Source organism: Peromyscus eremicus, chromosome 6 (assembly GCF_949786415.1).
Source record: "Peromyscus eremicus chromosome 6, PerEre_H2_v1, whole genome shotgun sequence".
NCBI lineage: Eukaryota > Metazoa > Chordata > Mammalia > Rodentia > Cricetidae > Peromyscus > Peromyscus eremicus.
Genome location: NC_081421.1, coordinates 75284304 through 75299379, shown reverse-complemented (window position 1 = coordinate 75299379; position 15076 = coordinate 75284304). Strand labels below are relative to the sequence as shown.

General features: G+C 44.3%; 1 protein-coding gene across 2 annotated transcripts in view; it reads left to right on the top strand.

The window, feature by feature from the left end:
* Slc22a15 (solute carrier family 22 member 15) overlaps positions 1 to 15076 on the top strand; it is a 60047-nt gene that overhangs the window by 11848 nt on the left and 33123 nt on the right. For both annotated transcript variants that reach the window (XR_009379879.1, XM_059265968.1), the window contains exons 2-4: positions 375 to 587; positions 10895 to 11027; positions 11700 to 11864. Coding sequence is in view for 1 of the 2 variants with exons in the window: in XM_059265968.1 (XP_059121951.1) it covers positions 375 to 587; positions 10895 to 11027; positions 11700 to 11864 (511 nt within the window). In the remaining variant the exon portion in view is untranslated. The remainder of the gene's footprint in view (positions 1 to 374; positions 588 to 10894; positions 11028 to 11699; positions 11865 to 15076) is intronic.

Here is a 15076-nt window from a genome sequence, read left to right as displayed (position 1 = left end):
TGTGGATGGTTGGTTCTGAACCTCTGTGTAGGTGCTGGGAATGAAATCTGGTTCCTCTGGAAGAGGAACTGCCCCTCTTCCTCCCTTTCTCCTTTGTCTGCCTGAGTTAGAGTATCATGTATTTCAAGCTTTCTTGAACTCACTGTGTAACTGAAGATGAACTTGGACTTTGGATCCTTCTGCCTCCACCCCCTCAGTACTGGAATTACAGAGGTGATGTACCAGGCATGGTTTAGGCAGTGGTAGGCAAACACTCTACCCGCCGAGCTACATCCCTAGCCTAATCACTGTATCTTTCAAGATTTGCAGGCTTCCCAAGTTTTCTGCACACATGTCCACGTCTGCAGCAGTTGATTCTGTGTGTTTCCTTTCAGCTTTATGTGGCCACAGAGGCCATCCTCATTGCACTAATTGGAGCTACACCGTCGTATCACTGGGATATGGCCGAGCTCCTGCCCAACCAGAGCCACAGCAATCAGTCAGATGGCCAAGACCAGGCCTTTGGTGACTGGCTTCTGACCGCCAATGGCAGCGAGATCCATAAGCACGTGCATTTCAGCAGCAGCTTTACCTCCATCGCCTCTGAGGTAAGCAGTCACCAAACTAGCCAGGTGACATAGGTATAAATTCCAAAAGAGCTTATTTTGACTGTAGAGCCTTTCAAAGGTGAATGAAAGCCGCCCGGGTCCCTCTTACCACGAATGCTAGCAGAGGAAAGCCAGGGGACCACAAGTGGTCTAGCTGTACTTCCCAGAGAATATGTTTCAGTTGCAAGACACAGGATACGTTGGCTGCACAGGGTAAAGTACAGAGGGTGCCCTGCTCTGAGGGGCCACTGCTGGCCAAGAGACTCTGGTGCAGCAGAGCCAACCAGACATGAAGAAGCTCAGGAGAGTCTACTGAGGGTAGCATCAGGAAATCATGCTTTGATCGTCCCTATATCTCCATAGCCCAGGAGCAATCGTGGTAACTGCCCCCTACCCCCACTAGCCACTTCCAAAGACAAGTGGCATCATTGATTATTTACTGTAGACCAGGCATTATGACATTTTATAGGTCTGTCTTATTTACTCAGACTAATTTTGTGGGGTAGGCTGTTTTCTCCATTTGGCAGATGGAGAAACCAAGATGAGGTCAAGCTTGACTTATAAGGACAGTGTTGGTGTTTGAGTGTAGATTTGTCCTAACTCGGAACCTGTGCTCTTCGCTCTGTTTCCAAGAAAGAACATACAGCCTGCGTCCAGACTGGGGTGCACATCTCTTAGGTTCTTTTTGACTGGCAACAGTGGCCAAATATTTTTGTTCTTACTTGTGAATAATTTCAAACTGACGGAGCAGAGAATGTAGCTCAGTAGTAATCTGCTGGCCTGTCATATATGGAGCCCTAGGTTCTATTTTTAGAACTCTTTTCTTCTTGGGGAGACTCAGAAAGACATACCAGACCTCTTCTGCCTCACGTTTTAGATATGGAATCGTTTATCTTTCTCCAAGTCTTACTCTATTGGAAGGGTGAAGCACTGCGTCTGCCCTGTGTACATTTCCTCATCCAGAGTGTGTGAGCCATGGGTGAGCTCTCAAGCTGCTCCTGCCTGGCACCTTAGAGGTCTGATGGGGTTGTTTGAAGTGGTTGGTACAGGTGGCCTCCAACCTCCCTGCTCTTCCCAAACCGCCATTCAGTGGAGAACTAGCAGCAGAGCAGACTAGTGGCTGGTGGGCCAAGTGCCTGGGAGCACAGGTGGGTTTCAGGTGTGCTGGCCACTCCCAGGTCTGTGCAGCAAATTGGGTTCATCTTAATTGCAGTTGAAATGCAGCTCCAAGCCGACCCCCATTCTTAGCACTGATTCGATTTCAGTTCCCCCTCCAGTTTTCAACTGTTTTCACAGTCTTCATATTGGCAGTATTGAAACAGTCTGTGGAATATACATAGTCCAAGACATAGCTCTTGTTGAAATTATTTAGGCTAAAAGTCAAAGTTTAAAGCAAGTTCGTGGGCCAGCATGATAATGACTGAGACGGTGAAGGTACCTGTGGCCATGTCTGATGGCCTGAGTTTGAGACCTAGACCCACATGGTAGAGTGAGAAAACCAACTCCTGCAAATTGTCCTCTCACTTTGACAAATGCACTGTGGCATGCATGTTCCCCGCTCCACTAAATAAATGGAAATAAAATAAACCAAGAACTTCCCTTTTGCTTGTGTGGAGAGATACCAAGATAGTGTTTACAGAACTCTACAGTCTAGGATATTATGTTAAAACCCACAGTTTATATCTTCTACCAACATCTTATTGTACTTGATCTTGAAGAACTGTTTTCTGGAGGGTTTGGGAAGGGTGAATAAAGGGTTACGTGATTAACATGGTATTTAATTTTTTAAAAATCCTCTAATCTAGGAGTCTTGACTATTCTCAAATGAGCTAATAGCCATTGGGATGGATTTATGTAGCAAATTGCTATCTGCTGTATTCAAATTATTCCCTGAGCTCTGACTCCTACAGAAAACACCAAATATCATGGAGACACACAATTATCATGCTTAATTAATGTTTGCAACCAAAAAGCACAAGGTTGGAATCTTTAATATCATTGTGGATATTGAAGAGCTGAAGTTGACTAACTATTATCTTGAGATTAATATATTTTTCCTCAAGCCAGACCCTGGGGTCAAAAGACAGAGTATTAAAACTATTTGAAAAATTCACTGCAATTAATTGCTGCAGGGGCTAATTTTTTTTTAATGTCTTGCTTCCTTACGCCTGTGCTACTGATTGTTATCGCCTGCACACTTCACCCATTAAGTGGTAATTCAGAGTGACAACTACATGGAAATGAAGCAAGTTAGTTAATCACCGTGAAACTGCTCTGGAAATGCCCTGTCCAAGTACTCTCCACTCACGGGAGCTCTCATTACCTGACTCGCTCCCGGAGGGCAGTTTCCTGCACAAAGCCGTTTTTAATTTTTATGGAGAAGACAAGGGCGAGTTGGTGATGATGTTTGTGTGGCATTGTCATCAGGAACCACTCAAGGTCAAGAAGAGCCCTCAAGGTCATTCTTGTGTTGGGAAGCTGCTGCTCGTTCCAGCGCTGTGGTCTTGAAATACCCACAAGCTAGGGGTCTGGGCTGCGGAAGTGATTGTTATAACTGGGTTTTCCCAAAGTGTGACTTCAAGCCGCAGGGAGCTGGATCAGTGGGCGTCGGCCAGTCTTGCTTGCCCATGTTTAGCTGGCCTGCTGTAGCAACCAGGGAGCTTACCTCTGTCTTCTTTGCGTTTTGACGGGGTGCACTGAGCAGCCATGCTTCTGCCCCCATTTCTTGGAATGGTGAAGTGTCACTTGTGAAATATACTGGGCCCCAGTACAATCCACCTTTTAGAGGAGACCCAGCATCAGGTGAGGGTGACATAGCTCTCTGGCCTGCTGGAGTCACTGCCTGTCTCACAGGTTCATTGATCTACTGGGTACCACCCATAGCATTGCTTGTTGCATGGTCATAGACATTGTTCTTAGTAGAAATACTTGTGCACTAATGAACATGCTTTCATGAGCTCAACTTAAAACAAAGTATTCTAGATGTCAGATTGGCTATCAAAACGACAGCCCCTTGAATTCCAAGTGTCCCTCATACTTCGTTTGATGAGAATGCCATTCAGTGGCTCCGAAGAAAAGATGGTCGGTTAGGTCGTCTCTCGGTACTCCTAAACTCTAGTGTAAGTCTTGAAGTAATAGTACCAAGATGCTGTTGGTGTCAGGCAGGGTAGCACATGTTGGAATCCCAGCAGTCAGAGGGCAGAGGCAGGAGGAGCACTGCTGGTTCAAGGTCAGCCAGAAACAGAAACAAAAATCTACTGTTTGTGAAGATGCCTGTAAGACTATAGCATTCACTCATTACATACATAATTCAATGAGTGTTTAATTAGTGTTGGCAGGCACTGTAAGATTAGCACGTGGCTTACAAATGTGCCCTCAGGAAGCTCAGGGCATCATTTGGGAGAGACAAGGGAACAACACATGGCTCACTATGCATCATGCAGAAGAAAATGTGAGATGATATGGCAGGGAGAAGAGAAGGTCAGCTCCACTGAGGAGCGTCAGACCAAGCTGGGGCGTGGACATGTGTTACAGAGGATGAGCAGAGGTTCAGCAGGAGGAGGTTAGGTGGGGAGAGCGAGGCAGGGGCCTGCCCATGTACAAAGAAAAGGCAGTTCCCAACAGGAGTCAGGCTTCCTGGCAAAAATAGAAATGGTTGCTTCCCTCTGGATAGCCGTGCCCTCACCTGGGCTCCTGCAAGGCCTGTCGTGCATAGCTCATATGTGGGTGATCGAGTCATCACCTGCCCTGGGCCAAAACAAGGAGAGCAAGAGAGAGCCAGGCCTCCCTGGAGGAGGGAAATGACCTAATGCTTGTCAAGGCCTGCTGTGCATAGCTTTCACTTACCACGTACAGCTCCTTTTGAAAAGAGGGGTCTGTGCTGAGACCACATCTCTCAAGTACTGTTCCATGAAAAGTCACCATAAACTAGGAGGATAAACATAAGGAAAGAGAGCAGGCCACCTAGGCCACAAGGGGAACACAAACCAACAGACCTGTGGCCTTCCTGAGCGTCTGAGAGTCAGGCTGCACACACTGCAGCTCTCAAAGCCAGCAGAGAGGGCCTTCTGCTTCTCCAGATCTCCAGGAGTTATGCTCACCCGAGTGCTGCGGGCCGCAGGAAAATATTATAGGAACTCAGCTGGTTATGGCAAAGCCACTACCTGAAGGGATAAAGGAATTCCTTCAGAGGAAGCCAAATCCCAAGGAGCTTTTGGTGTTATTTGGCTTGTTATATATCATGTGTGCCTTCCAAGTTTTCCCAATTGACTTTTCCTAAGTGCTAACAGTGTGGACTGATCACTCTCTGGACATACACATTCAAGGTATTTGGAGAACAGCCTCAGGAAAGGCTTCCTTCCCCCTAGCCCATACATTTCTCCCCTTTCAGCACTGGAATCACTTTCAAGGACTAACAGAAATAATAGTCCAGACCACCACATGCTAGTCTCCTGATTTAAGGTAAATTCCACAAGGAGACACCACCTGGGTCAGGTGGATGTTAGTAATAGCTTTACACAATTTAGCTTGGACCCTCCTTTCTTACAGCCTTACTAACTTTAATAGACCTCTAATTCCTTACCTAACCACTTCTAGGAATATTTAGATAACCTTCTGTGCCGACAGCTATGCTCAGCATGAACCCCAGTTCAAGTCTCCCTGTAATTATCATCATTGGCAGCATCCGGCCAGGTCCATCCCCAGATGGAGGAAAGTACCTTATCAGAGACACCTCTGTACTCTCTAAGAACAGACTTAAGCATCCAGACTACCCGTTTGAGAAGGCCTGGTGGATGTGCCAATTAAGCTTTACTTCCTCCTTTCCCAAATCTCACCTCCAGTTCCAGATCTCCCTTTAACTATTACCAGAGGCATCTAGCTGAACACAGGTTGCCTAGCGACCGAGCACACTTTCCCCCACCCTACAGAAAAACGGCAGATAGCTTGGACAGATAGGAGCCACAGGAAAAAAGAAGGCAGTTTTATTTTCTCCCATTGACCTAGCAACTTATAGATTCTTAACATTTTCTACCAATCACGTTTAAGATTACAGTTGAGCACATAAGATCCCTCTTCTTAGATATTACCCGAATTTAGCCTTTAGTTAAGTCATTTCCCCATTGGTCACTTCCCTTTTGGGGTTGCAAATGATAATTAACTTCCCCTCTATGTGATTCTTGTCACCCCTCCGTTTGACCCTGGAAGCCTGGCTTTGCACTGCCAAGGGATGACTGCTTGTAAGTGTATATATACTGGGACTCCCAGGGCACGGGAGCTTGCAGAAGATTTGGAAAAATAAATGACTGGACTAAGAGTTCGGTGTGCTGAGATTCTAGTTCCCGAAAATAGTCCTCGCCGTTCCTAGTTCTCTCTCCTGAGCCCCTGGGATGTATAATGTTAAGGCGGGTCCCCCTAATATTATAGAGGACCTGGTGCATGCTCTGGGGCAGTCAGGGAAGATGGACACCCCGGCAATACGCAGTGTGGGAGGAAAAGAATGGCATGTGGGGCTGGTGTCCCATGAGGGCTTGAGGATGGCACACCGACTGCAAGTCAGTGATACAAGCCCATTTTAAAACCAGAACTTTCCTGGGCATTTGTATTTAAGACACACACACTATGGAATGAGGCATACCCTGGGGCATAATACTAGCCAAATAAGAAAAAGTTACAATAAAAACCGCTGTGGAAGGTGACTTTAAAACATTGTCATCTTTCCCTCCCATCAGCTTTCTGTTTTCTAAGCACAGAGGCCGCAGAGCATTTACTTCTTTCTCTCTCTCTTCCTTTCTAGCAAAACCTGATTCTGTTCCTCCAAGTCAATGGTTCTCAACCTGTAGGTCGCAACCCCTTTGGGGTCGACTGATCCTTTCACAGGGGTCATCTAAGATCATCAGAAAACAAAAACATTTACATTATGATTCATAACAGTAGCACAAGTACAGTTACAAAGTAGCAACAGAAATAAGTTTATGGTTGGGGGTCACCACAACATGAGGAACTGTATTAAAGGGTCGCAGCATTAGGAAGGTGGAGAAGCACTATTCTAAGTTACAAGATCTACTTATTCCTACTTTCTTCCGATAGCTGGTTTTTCCTGCATGTTTCCTTAATGGAACAAATGCAGAGGACTAAGAATAGAAAGTCTTTCCCCAGTCTATTGTCATTTCTGTGCGAAGGCTGCCTGTGGGGGAAGGAGGAGAGTAAGTGTAGAAGTCGCTGGTTAATTATCTAGCTGTGAAGTGTGCAGCCTGCCTGTTTGACAGCTCTTTGATGTCTGCGTTTTCATTTCTTGGCTGCTAACTTTGCTTTTAGAATTATGCCTCAGCACGGAGTCCGTTTTAGGGAAGTACATTGTCGTTTCTTTTCCCAGATGATCATATTTCTGCCATGTCACAGAAATCACGGATTCAACTTGACATCTCCATAAAGCTGAAGGTTTGATGAGTTCAAGACGTGTTGAAGATGCATCTTATAACTTCCTTCAAAACTCACCTCCAAGCTTTTCTCCATGTTTGGTTGGTGTAGTCTGTTCCAGTAGGCATCAGTAATTCCCATTCCAAGATGGCTCAGCCTCTCTGAGCACCAGGTCTCCATGTCTGACTTGAGTCTGTTCTCTTCTAGAAGCCCCCATTCTGCCCGGGCCAGCCTGGCTCATTAGTCAGCTTGCCATCTCCATCCCACACTTTGTATTGCAGCCAGGGCGGGTTAGCCCTCCATGTATCCATACTTCAGTCCCTTATTGGGCATCTCATTTATTCTCAGCCTTGAAACAAGTAATACTGAAGTCTGAACAAAAACCTCTCCCAAATATGTCACTGATACCCGGCCAAGAGTCCGTCTGTCTCCGTTCTCATCATCTCCTACCTTTCTTCCTCTTCTAAGAGCTGGAAGGCTCTGCTGAGCACCCGTGCTGGGCTCACACCTGTGCTGGCCGTATTTATATTCCTCTCATCTTTTATGGTAGAGGCACCTGCTCGTGGTTCGGCCCTGCATTGTGCCTGGTTTCCGCTCAGGCCCATTTTCTGTAGATGAGTGAACGATGAGATCTGTTTTTACTACTAGGCCCTTCCATTCCATTTTGAAATAGAATATAATAAATATTTATAGATTCTATTTAGTGATTAGAGAGAACATACATAGGTAGGTAGGTAGATAGATAGATAGATAGATAGATAGATAGATAGATAGATAGATAAATGTTGGTTGTTCAGTCAGGTCAACATGAGAGGCTAAAAATATTTGTCATTATAGTCTTCCTTTCCTGTTAATATATGTGGGGAGAAAGTGGGATTTTGCATTTTGGATTTGCAAGCAATTTTTCAATTTGAAATGAATTAGTATAAAAAGAACATTCGTTCTAACTGCTTTAGCCTTTGGCCTGCAATTAACAAAAACCACAGGGGAGTCACTAGTTTAGTAGTCTCTAGCCAATAAAGACATGAATGACTTACACATTTTGATTTTTAAAATCTAAAGATTCATGAAAACGTTTCTTGAGAATGTCAGCGTGGTCATTATATTTGGTTCATTATCATTTAATTTCTTATGTCCTGGTGATTTCCTGGTTTGGATTTTACCTTGGCACTAAATAACGACCACAGGATAAGAAAATGAGCTAGCAACTGACCCAGTCTTCCCAGCCACTGCACACATTGTCTTTAAGATACAGGGATCACGTCTTACTGCATCTTAGTCAAGTCTGGACAAAGTAAAACCCTTGTAATCACATGGTAGCTAAGTAATAAGAATTGAAATGATGCTTTAGAGAAGTTGCAAACATAAAGAAAATGTAAAACAGAGTCGGGATAGGGTTGTGGAAAGCTTTCTGTCGGTTGGTGTCCCTAAATACTCGTCACCCATGCCTCAGCACGCTCAATTCACGGAGCTCTGCTAGGGAGAGAACCTGGATTCTAACTAGCCGTTCTCTAAGTAGCTTTGCAAAAATCTGCTTGTCAATTTTTCTGTTTGTTCTTGAATGTATTCCAGGAGAAACGGGAGGGGGCATTAGCTTAACCAGCATTGACTTGAAGAAAAATTAGTAGAAATTACTTTGACACTTGGAACTGGCAGCCTGAGAATCAGGATTTGGAATTTGCTGGTTAACCATCCCTTGGGCCATTTCTTCCTAAAATCGTTGTCCAAGCTGACAGCTATTCAGTCGTTAAGGGATGGCACTGTAGTCTTTTTAGTAGATATGAGAAATTTGGTGACTACAGTCAACAGCCTAGTCATTTCCTCCTGATTAACAGACCCAGCTCACTGTCCACATGAGTGTCTTGACCATGTAAATAGACTGGAATTCCTAAAGCACAGAGGAATTAAGGCTAAAGCTGCGAGCCAGCTTGTAAGAGCATGTAAACATGAGCATTAAGAACATGATGAATATAACAAGTGTTTGAATTAAGAGGTTAATTGTACGTAAGAACAATTCCATTTGGTCCTGTTTCGTCTATCATAGGAGCAGGGCTGTCCCTGTGATAGATGCTGAGCTGGCTTCCCTAGGACAACATGGCATCTAATGTCTCATTTTTCCATTTCAGAATATGCCACTGTAGTCATTCCTCTTGAGTTGAACATTCTTCTACAGAACTACCAGTGTATCCAAAATGAATTAACTTTTCACAGAACAAAATTCTTCTTCAAATGCCAGAGCTCTCTTCATCTCTCTTATATGAAATTCTAACACATATTATAACCCTGTCTGTCATGATCCTTAGAACTGACTTGTCAAGACCTTCATCACCCTTATAGGCGACACAGAGCAAGGAGAGAAAGTAGATGTGCCTCTGGGGCCCCGACGACTTGTCAAAGCATGGAGAAGGGGTAACGCAAAACAACGGAGACAGGCAACCCAGAAAAGTGCCACCTGGAGGGTTCTCAGTGAGAAGGGCTCTTGGGTGGCTCTGCAAGGGGTCTGGGAAGAGGAAAGGTGTGTCTTTGTGTCCTCTGAGGTTATGACATGCTTACTGTTCTTCACTGCTGACCGTCACTGGATAGGATGCCAGAAACTGATGCTGAGCAGAATGAGAGTGCCTTCTCTTTACGTTCATAATTGTCCTGAAGTAGACCATAGCACTCTAGGAAGATTTTATTGTTCCAAATATACATGGCACAAAGGTCACCATTTTCATGTTTAAGTGTCTAATTCTGTGGCCTTAATATAGTCACATTATTCTGCAGCCATCACCACCGTCCAGCCAGAATGTTTTCATCATTCCACATGGAAAGTCTGTTCTCATTAAACAATGACTCCTTTGTTCCTCCTCTCCTAATCCCTGTAACCACTATTCTTTCTGTCTCTGTGACGCTAACTCTTGCAGGTACCTCACATGAGTGAGTCACGCAGTATTTGTTCTTCTTGCCTGGCTTGTTTCTATAATGTCTATAATGTCAGAAGTTCACGTGGGCTGTAGCATGAATCAGGCTGCACTAGTTTTAAAGGTTGAGTAATGTTCCATTGTACATGAGTATGGCATTCTACTTCTCTATTGATCTGTTAATTGACACAGGTTACTTCGACTTTGATTATTGGGAATATGGTGTGTTAACCTGGGCGTTGACAGAGAACCTGAATTTAGAATTTGCTCCTCATGGATATACACCCAGAAGAGAAATTGCAAGATTATATGATGTTCTCTTTTAATTTTTTATTATGTTGTGTGCCTGAGTGTTTTGCCTGCGTGCATGTCTGTGCAATGCCCTCAGAAGCCAGAAGACAGCCTTGGATCACCTGGAACTGGAGCTACAGACAGTTTTCAGCCACCATGTGGGTGCTGGGAATCAAACCCCGTCCTCTGGAAGAGTAATAAAGTGCTCTTAACCTCTGAGCCATCTCTCCAGCCCCTCTCCCATTTTAATTGTTTGAGGAATGTGTTCAAGGGATTTTAAACTTGCTAATCTGCTAAACTAAAGATTTATTCATTGATTACTTCATATGTGCCATGTGATGTGTAGGCATCAGAAAAATGGAAACAAAACAAGGCTTCTCCTCTCCAAAGACAGCCCAGGAGGACTCAGGATAAGGCCATAGTCAGCAGTCACGTATGTAACGAGCACTTGCATGCTGGGTTCAGTTCTGTCTGGAGTACATGAAGAATACTCTGGTAGTATACTGTAGCAGCAGTGGTTCCCAGTGTCTCCTTGGATGGTGTCTGTGGTGAATATTCTACCAGATTCTGGCTGATGGTGGCTGAGGCAGTGAAGTTCCTGTGTCTGAGTCTGTGTTGTACTCTAGGCTTATTTAGTTCAGTGTATATATTGCTCTCTGTGGCCTAAGTTGTCCCCTCATTTCTTTCCCCTTCTAGTGGTTTTTAATTGCCAACCGATCTTACAAGGTCAGCGCGGCAAGCTCCTTTTTCTTCAGCGGTGTGTTTGTTGGCGTTATCTCCTTTGGCCAGCTTTCAGATCGCTTCGGAAGGAAAAAAGTCTATCTCACAGGTAACCTTCACCACGGGCGGACACCGAGGAAGAGAGAGGCTTTGTTTCCCTGAGACGCTTAAGGAAGTAACAAGGGGGTTATTTCCCTAAAGTTCTCTGAGTCCGCAGGTGGACAGAGTTTGTTTGTTACCCTGGCGACAGGCCACACTGCAGCTAGCCGTGACTCTGGTCAAGTGCTTTTCCCGAATGAGCTCACCTGGCTAAGGCCAGCTATTTCTGTTAAAAAACTTTTTTTTATATATATTTTGACAGTGCTTTCTACAACCCCCAAATTGTAATCACTGCCCTGCTTCTAAAGAGAGCCATGGGAGACTGCCACAGCCTTCCCAGCCTATTTCTTGTATCTCTCTGTGTTGATTTGTTTCAAATGAGCTCTATAGGACTTGGCGTAGCTGTCTTGACAGGCCGAGTATGAGTGAGGATTTTCAATTTCTAGCATTATTATGAATAACTGAAAATGGTGTGTGATTGACAGAAATTGTAAAACAAAGAAAGCAAGCCTTGTTTTTTCTTCATAATTTTCAGGGCAAATTGTTAGAAAAAAATGAGAAACATAGCTCAGGACATTTAAGTTTACAAAGGTTTATTTCACAAACTGATGAATATAATTTATTATTCTCTTCAAATGCTGTTTTGCTTCTGGGTCATTGAATATTGTTCCTCTCTTCCCAGGTTTTGCTCTTGACATCTTATTTGCTATCGCAAATGGATTTTCCCCCTCATATGAATTCTTTGCAGTGACTCGCTTCTTGGTGGGCATGATGAATGGAGGAATGTCCCTGGTGGCCTTTGTCTTGCTAAATGAATGCGTGGGCACCGCCTACTGGGCACTTGCAGGTACTGCTTCACTTTGTGCAGCTCTGGGATGTGAGTGGCTCTGGAAAGCCTTGCTGGGAATCAGCTTAACCCAAGTCTGAAAACACACTTGGACTTGAGGCATTTCCTATCTGCAGGTTGAGTAGTCCTTACCCTAATGCTGGGGACCAGAAGTGTTCCAGATTCCAAATTTTTATGCATAACAAAATACCTTGGAGATGTGGCCCAATTCTAAACACAAAATGCATTTACATTTCATAGCTGCTTTATGCGCATAGCCTGAAGGTAATGCTATGCAGCATTTTAAGCATCTCTATTTTGGGTTTAAACCATCACATCCAAGGTAAAGTATGGATGGTTTTCACTTGAGGAATTAATTGTGTTGGCCCTCAAAATGTTTCGGATTTTGGAACGTTTGTGATTTGGGCTTTTCATATGAGGGATACTCAACCCGCTCAGACTTGCTTTCTCCATTGTGGTCTTCAAGACATCAGAGATCACATGGTTCACATTCCCTGGAAGAAGTCCTTCCTGGGCCTGCCTGCCTCACAGTGAGGTGGCCACCCACCTCATGACCTGTCTGCAGATGACTGTGACGAGTGTCCCGTTTGCTCAGAACAGTATTCATCACTTTCTCCCTCACCCTGGGAAGTAGTGCAAGGGCAGGAGACACTAGGCCTTTGACTGCATCCTCTTGATGCTTGTTTCATGGATTTCCTCATTTTTACTGTTCTCTCCAGTCACTAGAGGGCATTGTTGTAACATTTCTTACTGTTGCTCAATTTCTAAATTGAGGCCATATTCTGTATTATCTCTAATAATTCCAGAATATTCTCAATACCACACATACAGTAAAAAATATTTAAAATTTTTATATTTATTTATTATACATGTGTATATATGTTCATGCATACACATGTGCTGATATGCACATGGTCAGAGAACAACTTGTAGGAGTCAGTTCTCTCCTTCCACCACGGGGAACCTGGTGATTGACCTCAGATCATCAGTCTTGACAGCAAGCACCCTTACCCACTGAGCCATCTCACCAGCCTCGTAATTATTTCTAAAGGTCGTCTTAGGTAGGGGTTCTGTTGCTGTGCTAAAGCACCATGACCAAAATCAACTTGGGAGGAAAGGGTTTCTTTCACCTTATTCCTTGTGGTCCATCATGAAGGGAAGTCAGGGCAGGGACACAAGGCAGGAACCTGGAGGCAGGAACTGATGCAGAGACCATGGAAGAATGCTGCTTATTGGCTTGCTCCTCATGGCTTGCTCAAGCTGCTTGCTTACGGCAACCAAGACCACCAGCCTGGACTCCTCACACCAATCATCAATCAAGAAAATGCACCACAGGCTAGCCCACAGGCCAGTCTTGTGGGGATAGTTTCTTAGCTGGGGTTCCCTCTTTCAAAGTGACTCTAACTTGTGTCACGTTGACATAAAACTAGGCAGCATAAAGGTCAGGGGCTGGGGAGATGGCTCAGTGAGAAAATGTTCACTGATTTCAGATTCCCCAGCACTCATAGTGGAAGTCAGACAGGACAGTATGTCTGTCACCTCTGCTGGGGAAGTGAGAACAAGTAGATCCCTGGGCCTGCTGACCAGCTTGACTAACTGAAATGCCAGGGTCCTGGTTCAGTGAGAGGCCCCGTTTCAAACTATAATGAGGAGAGCAACATAGGAAGGCACATAGCAGCCTCTGATCTCCGCATGTACAGGCACGTGTACCTGCACACACATCCCTACACCACACACGCACATACATATTCATGTACATACACACACGCAGAGCACTTACAAACACAGGCACACACACACATATGTTATATGACTTCAAATATTGTCTTAGGAGAGTGCCTGTCTAAACCTCTACATTTTAGATTATAGATTTGCACTCATAACTTTCTGACATCTTAAAAAAATTTTCATTAACTCAACAATCATTGGTGCAAACAATATTTTTGTACCATTATGGGGATAAAATTGGCCTTATGATTGATAAAAAAAAATGTATCCAAATGACAATATTATGACAGAATGCCATTGTTACTCTTTAAAACTAATTCACTAATTTAAAAAAATTGAACTGGGCAGTGGTGGCACATGTCTTTAATCCCAGCACTCAGGAGGCAGAAGCAGGAGGGTCTGTGTGAGTTCAAGGTCAGCCTGGTCTACAGAGTGAGTTCCAGGAAAGCAGGAGCTACACAGAGAAACCCTGTCTCAAAATAACAACAACAACAAAAAACCCAAACCTTGTTTTTGAGATTATAATTACATTTCTTCCTTCCCTTGCCTCCATCCAAACCCTCTCATGTGCCCCTCCCTACCCTGCTTCAAATACCCTGCCTTCTTTTTTATTGTTATTGTATGCACATATGTATACACACACACAGACACACAGACACACACACACACATTTGGATTTTTATTCAAAATGCAGAGGAAGGTCTTGGGACTTATGTAACATAGAGGAAAGACCTCATACAGAAAGATTGTTCTCATGGGTTTATGACAGCAGAGAAGAGAAATAAAAACTGAGGGGTCTTTCAGGAGGCTGTGTAGTCGGCTGTGAACCCAGTGGTGGTTCAGACAAGTGGGAGCTGGAACGGAGGAGGAGGAGTAGGAGAACTGAGTTTGATTTGGGTGGCCATGACCTGGAGAGGAGTCGGCAGACGGGGAGAGAGGCCTAAGGGAGACTTCAGGGTTTGGATCCGAACACTGGGTCAGTCACTGGTGCCTTTCACAAAATCAAGTCATAACTAATCTGCCAACATGTATCCAGGTTCTAACCGAGCAGGGACAGGAGACTTGAAATGTGTAAGAAATGAGTGGAAAACAAATGTAAATGAAAGAGTAGACCCCGAGGTACACAATCATTAAGTAAACCACACATGGGGTTCCAGGATTATAATGATCAAGGGACTTGAAATACTCAAATTTTTAATGGTTTTAGCCAAGTATCACAGGAGTCACATCATATCTGCAGCTCTTTGCCTTGTGCCTGCTGCTGTTTACAGGCATACATGTGTGGCTTCTTGCTGGTTCTTAGTTATGACTGTCTTTTAGCCCATCTGATTACCACCCACAACTGACATTATCATCTGGACCCTGCCTTATATTGTCATCACAGTGTGTAAGATCACCAAGCTACAACATAGCTTTGAATCATCTACTCTTGTCCACCATGTCTATGTGGTACCTTCTTTCTTTCATTAGCTGTGACAGAGGTC